The sequence below is a fragment of the Lipotes vexillifer genome, unplaced genomic scaffold, assembly GCF_000442215.2.
Source record: "Lipotes vexillifer unplaced genomic scaffold, Lipotes_vexillifer_v1.1 scaffold1011, whole genome shotgun sequence".
Lineage (NCBI taxonomy): Eukaryota > Metazoa > Chordata > Mammalia > Artiodactyla > Lipotidae > Lipotes > Lipotes vexillifer.
This window is the reverse complement of record NW_006787698.1, coordinates 3,109,193-3,115,089: the sequence shown is the minus strand read 5'-3', so window position 1 is coordinate 3,115,089 and position 5,897 is coordinate 3,109,193. Positions and strand designations below refer to the sequence as shown.

General features: G+C 59.7%; 1 protein-coding gene across 4 annotated transcripts in view; it reads right to left on the bottom strand.

The window, feature by feature from the left end:
- Nucleotides 1-315: 315 nt before the first annotated feature.
- The window catches only part of PNPLA6 (patatin like domain 6, lysophospholipase), a 21,329-nt gene continuing 15,747 nt past the window's right edge, over nucleotides 316-5,897 (bottom strand). For all 4 annotated transcript variants that reach the window (XM_007460594.1, XM_007460595.1, XM_007460593.1 and 1 more), the window contains 11 exons: nucleotides 5,693-5,875; nucleotides 5,406-5,524; nucleotides 5,062-5,218; nucleotides 4,682-4,798; nucleotides 4,525-4,594; nucleotides 3,967-4,083; nucleotides 2,050-2,351; nucleotides 932-1,048; nucleotides 706-808; nucleotides 492-601; nucleotides 316-387 (listed from right to left, as the gene is read on the bottom strand). In XM_007460594.1, the coding sequence (XP_007460656.1) occupies nucleotides 316-387; nucleotides 492-601; nucleotides 706-808; nucleotides 932-1,048; nucleotides 2,050-2,351; nucleotides 3,967-4,083; nucleotides 4,525-4,594; nucleotides 4,682-4,798; nucleotides 5,062-5,218; nucleotides 5,406-5,524; nucleotides 5,693-5,875 (1,467 nt within the window). The remainder of the gene's footprint in view (nucleotides 388-491; nucleotides 602-705; nucleotides 809-931; nucleotides 1,049-2,049; nucleotides 2,352-3,966; nucleotides 4,084-4,524; nucleotides 4,595-4,681; nucleotides 4,799-5,061; nucleotides 5,219-5,405; nucleotides 5,525-5,692; nucleotides 5,876-5,897) is intronic.

Genomic DNA, 5,897 nt, shown 5'->3' with positions numbered 1-5,897 from the left:
CAAGCTCAAGGCCGTTTCTGGCCCCAGCCCTGGCCATCCTGAGCATGGAAGGTGGGGTGAGGTGCCCCCTGAACCCAAAGATGACATACGGCCACTTCCGAGAGGGGCAGGTTTATTGGTGTGACTGATCAAGGGTCATCAGTGCAGTGGTGGCCCTCCCCCGGGGGACAAGCCAGTCCAGTGTGTGGACCCTGGGGGCTGGGGGTCAAGGGGGACCCTGGGGGGTCACAGGCATAGCAGCAGGCAGAGGGGCAGTGAGCCGCCTCTAGAGGGCCCACCCCTAGTCCAGCCCAAGGGGGACCCCTCTCGAGGTCCTCAGGCATCCGCAGATCTGGGGGCGTCCTGCGGCAGACAGCTCCGGTGCCGGAGGATCGACTTCCCCTCCTCCTGCAGGGATAGGGGCGACCCCGCACATGACACACAGCCCGGGACACCGGCGCAGTCAGCCGGGTCTCCCCACCTTGTGGGGGGCCCGAACCGCCCACTCTCACCATCTCGGAAGCAGTGCTGGGGCTCGCGCCCTCTGGAGAGCCCCCTTCGTCCCGCGAGCAGTCTGGCCCCATGTCCTCCTCGTACTCAGTCAGGCAGTCCGACTCCTCCCCTGGAATGGCAGTGGGTGAAGTTGAGGGTGCTCAGGCTGGGCTGACCTCTCCAGCCACCAGTACACCGACCCCGGGCTCCTGGGGATGCCCTCAGCGCCCTCACCATCTGCGCAGCCGTCGGAAACAGAAACATAGCTCGTGGGGGGCTCGATCCGGGACACGATCTCCGCCAAGTCGGTGAAGCCGGAGCTGGGGAAGGCAAGCACCTGCGGAGAGGCGTGGGTGAGGCTCTCGGGGTCGTCTGAGGTCTGGGGGAGACCCAGAGGGGACTGGGGGCGGGGGATGTGTTGTCAGAGTGGCCCCGCTGGAGAAGGAGGGCGCAGGCTTACGTCTGCACGGCGGCTCTCATTAAGATCTGCAGACCGTCGGTCCGTGAGCATCTTTTCAATGATGTCGCCCCGGCTCCAGCCCCCAAACACGGCCTTCCCGTACTGGTAGCCCACATCCTGCAGGAAACGAGGGGGGCTGGGGCCATGTCTGCAATCCCCGGGGGCGTTCTTCTCTGCCTCATCTTCTCTGCTTATCCCCACCCTGCCCGCCCCTGCCCTGGCCCCTCAAAAGTCTGATGCTCTGGCGGAGCTGGCATTTGAGACTACACTGATTTCAGAGTCGGCCATACGTAGCACACTCACCCCCATGTCCCCTATCCTGTGCCCCTGCCAGACATTACCAATCACTCTTTGCACATGCTTTCCCACTCAGCCCCATGCAGTGTGTCAAGTACCAAATGATTCGAGATGGCGGCGTGCAGGCTTATTTCAAGGTCTGCAAATATGCGGTATACCCGTAAATATCATCATCTCCCATGCTCATAACAGACATCACTAACCCAACATGCAACGCCTTCCCAGTGAGCCCAGAAAGGGAATCAGACATTTTTACTCAGGGATCTGGGCAGCAGCTACTGATCATATTCTTTTCTTTCTTTCTTTCTCTTTTTTTTTGGCCACGCCGTGCGGCATGCGGGATCTTAGTTCCCTGACCAGGGATCGAACCCATGAGCCCTGCAGTGGAAGCATGGAGTCCTAACCACTGGACCACCAGGGAAGTCCCAGCTACTCATCATTTTCAGTTGGCATGGGCTATGACACATTTTTCTGGGTCAGTGGCACATTATACAGTGCTCCATCCAGTGTATCCCAGACTTGGCATTGGACGTTACTAATTTTTCATGGTTCTCATTCCCACCTACACAGAAACGGCATTAGAAATCTCTACAGCGTGCTTCAGGCAGCGCCGCTGGCACTTATTAAGAAACTTAGTTCGCACATACACACGTACATCCCCTTGCCACACTCACTGCGGACATCACTGATTGATTACCGTTCTATTCCCCACGGATCCCAAATGCAGCCCTAGAATCCTTCCCTTCACGTTGCTCTGGGCTTTCAGTATTAAAGCTCTGCCGGCCCACCACACTGGCACCAAGTGGCTCCCACCCGCTCACATAGATCTGGTCGAACTTCCCGAAGTCCATGGTCTTGAAGCAGTCTATGGGTGGGCGCAGGTACTCGCAGTACGAGCTGGACTTCACGACCTCCAGCTGCCGCACGCAGGACACATAGGCCAGGCGAGACTGGATCTCGGCCATGTCTGGAACCTTGATCTTGTCTGCCCAGGGGTTCAGCCGCTTCCACAGCAGCCACCAGCCAGAGAGGCTGTCCCCGTAGGTGCTAAGGTCCGTCTCATCCTGGCTTCCCACGTCGATGGCGATGACCGTCTTGGCACCCATGCTGCGAGCAATGTCAGCTGTGGGGCAGGGGGGTCAGGGGGCTGTTCTCCAACAGGACTGAGGCAGGGAAGTTCAACGCAGCCCCGCAAACACCAACATGCACGTGGTCACGCAAAAAAAAAAAACCATGCGAACAACATGCAGGTGTGCAAAGGGTATGGCTGTAGAGGCCGATGATGTGGAGGAGGGGACGGGTGTCGGAGCTTTTAGGTCTGGGGAACCAGGGCCAGAGGAATGGAGAAGATGGAGGCAGAGGGATAAAGTCACTGGGGAAAGAGACACAAGGTCAGACACATGGGGGACAGAGATACGGAAGGAGAGTAACACGGAGAGACAGATTATAGTAAGGACACCAGGAGGCAGAGATGAAGGGATCAGAGTCATAGAAACAGACGGAGGGTCAGAGACACAGCGAGATGTGGGAATAAAGACATCGGGAGACAGGGCCGCGTGGAGAGAAATGCAGGGGACCAGAGACAGCAACACAGATTCGTGGGAGAGAGAGATATCAGGGACCAGAGATACGGAAGGAGAGAGAATCCGGGTGGAAAGAGGGATCTTGAGACTGAGACAAGGGACACAGAGCAAAGAGCTGGATCAAGGAGATTCAGGCAGCAGGACGGATGGGGTGAAGGGTGGGGTGATGGCGCGGTCAGGAGGGTGCTGTAGCTGTGGGTCTGGGTGCCCCACTGAGGGCCCCTGAGTGGGTCTGGGGGTGCCTGGGGGGACACGGACAGGGCCCTGTAGCTAGGTCCAGTCCCCAAAGACACCTAAGTCTCCATAACACTTTGCCCGTGTCCCTCACAAGCTTGTCTGTGTCTGTGTGTGTGTGTGTGTGTGTGTGTGTGTGTGTGTGTGTGTCTGTGTGTGCTGTACGCACCCCTATCAGGTATGTGCATGTCCCATCTGTATGTTTGTGAACACACCCACCTCTGGGTGTGCTGTGCCTCTGTACACACACCCAGGACTGTTTGTATTCCTTTCCTGTGTCCCTAGATCAATGTCTAAGTATGTTTCTTTGTGCATCCAAGTGTGCCCGCCCACCTGTAAGTTTGTACACACTTGCTCACGCGCATGAGGTTTTATGAGTGCAAGTATCTGTACAGAACGCCTATGCAGGAGTTGGCAAGCTGTCTGTAAAAGGCCAGTGAAAAAATAATCTCGGCTTTGCAGGCCATATGGTCTGTGTTGCAACTACTCAACTCTGCTGCACAGACATAGCCACAGACGAAGGATAAACGATTAGGTGTGGCTGTGTGCCAATAAAACTTTATTTACAAAATCAGGCAGGGGGCCAGATTTGGCTTGTGGGGTGCAGTGTGCGGATCCCTGATCTATGGGACCTCAAGCGCCTGTGTAGCCAGCGTAGGTGTCTACTTGTGTTTGCACGCCACTGGGTGTGTGGAATTTTAAGTTGCAACCCCCCTGCCTCTCATCTGCATGCTTCAAGTGAGTAGGTGTGAAAGAAAGCTCGTCGTGGAGCTGCCCCACCCACCTGCGTGCGCCCATGCCTGCCCTGTGTGTGAGTGTGTTAAATACAGCACATGGGCGCATCCTTCACCTGCACACACACATGCCTGCCATGAGCTTGCCTGCATGTCTGTGCACGGGGACAAGCAGATGGCTACTTGCCTGGCAGGTTGTTGATGTAGCCGCCGTCCATGAGGAGATGCCCATCCTTGGGGTCACACAGTGGCGGCAGGTATCCCGAGAGTGTCATGCTGGCACGCACGTATCGCCACAGGGAGCCTGCCCGGCGGGACACACAGACACAGAAACGCACAGGCACACTCAGACACACTTGGAGGCCCGGCCAGCCTGGTGGGCTCACTGACCCAGCACATTGTTGACGTAGCACCCGTCCACCAGCAGGTGCCCGTCCCTGGGGTCACAAGGCGGGAGCAGGTAGGGGCAGTAGGAGGCAGTGGCCCAGATGTAGCGCCATACGCAGCCTGCGGGGACTGGTGTGAGGGGGTGAGGCGCCCAACGAGTCTCTCGGCCTCCTGCCCGCGAGGACAGACGTACCTGGGGCCTCTGGGGCATTAGTGGGTGACAATTAGCGCTCAGCACTCAGGCCAGGAGGGATGGTCACTCATGTTAACAATGTCCCAGATGCTCGGCTGCCCCTCCCCCCACACCCATTCCCCACATGGCTACAGTGGTTTTGGTGGAGCTGGCTGGGGTACCCACCATCTTTGTGGACACGCATGGCCGAGGCGGTGATGTCCGTGGTCACGTTGAAGTACGGCAGCCACAGGTCCTACAGGGACAGGGACTGTGGTCCAGGAGGAGTGGGGACTCCTGTGGGGAGGGGCAGGGGAGGGGCAGGCATGGGGGAAGAGCGCACCTCGATCTGCTTGTCCTGGAAGACACGGTGGATGCTGCGGTTGAAGGCCGACCCCGTGAACATGGAGGTGACGGGGTAGGTAAGGTCCAGCACGGGCTCCAGAACTGAAGTCATGCTCTAGGGACAATGGGCCAGCGGGGGGTCAAACAGGAGTCACTTGGGGGTCACTGACTAGGCAGTCCCTAAGGGGCCTCACTAGGGTCACTAGCCAGGAAGCCACGGGGGGGGGGTCATCCAAGGTCCTGGAGGTATCTCTATAAAGGATCCAGGTGGGGTTCACAGATTAAGACGGCGAGGGTTAGGAGAAACCCAGAAGCCCGTCTAGGGTGAGGTTTCAGGGTGCTCCTGGGGTGGGGGGACCTCCTCCCCGCAACACACACCTTGGCCCACTCCCGGGCCCGCTGCTTAGTGCGGCTGGCGCTCCGCTCCTCGGCGTACAGGGCCCCGATGAAGGAGCCGATGGACGTGCCGCCCACCAGGTCGACAGGGGCCCCCGCCTCCTCTAATGCCTTCAGCACCCCGATGTGTGAGCAGCCCCTGCAAGGTGGAGACCCAGTGACCCTCTGGAGATCCCCTAAGCCCCACCCCCAGGAATCTTATCCCTTCTCCCTCACCTGCAAGGAAGGTGGTGCCGGCCCGCCCCTATGGGATCGCGCCCAGGGAATCAGCTCTACCCCTCAGGGCCCCTGGCCCTGCTCCTGCCAGCGCTGACCCCGCCCCTCACCTGGCCCCGCCCCCGCCCAGCACCAAGGCGATGGTGTTGCCTGTGAGCACCCGCGCCAGGCGGGAGAAGTCGCTGTGCCGGTCAGCGCGCCTCGAGAAAACCTTCTCGTAGAGCTCGTGCTGGTGTGAAAGGAGAGAGACGCGGCCCATGAGGATGCGGGTATAGGAGGCGGCGTCTGGACCTCCAAGACACTGTCCCGGCCCCGCAGGTCTCTAGGCCACGCCCCTCCAGTAGCCACGCCCCTGAAAGGTCCCGAGAGCCGACCAGTCCCCTGCAGGGTCCCTCACCAGCTTGGCGGGGCTGCGGCGCGAGAAGAGGCGGCGCGGACAGCGCAGATGCAGGTGCCCCGAGCACCAGCTGCGCATGTTGAGCCACTCCACTGTGCGCGTGGGACCCGGGCCCTCCTCGCGGTGCAGCAGGACCAGCTGCTTGAGGGCGCGCACCGCCGTGTTCTCCAGCATCTGCTCCAGCTTTGGGGGGGGGGGGGGGGGG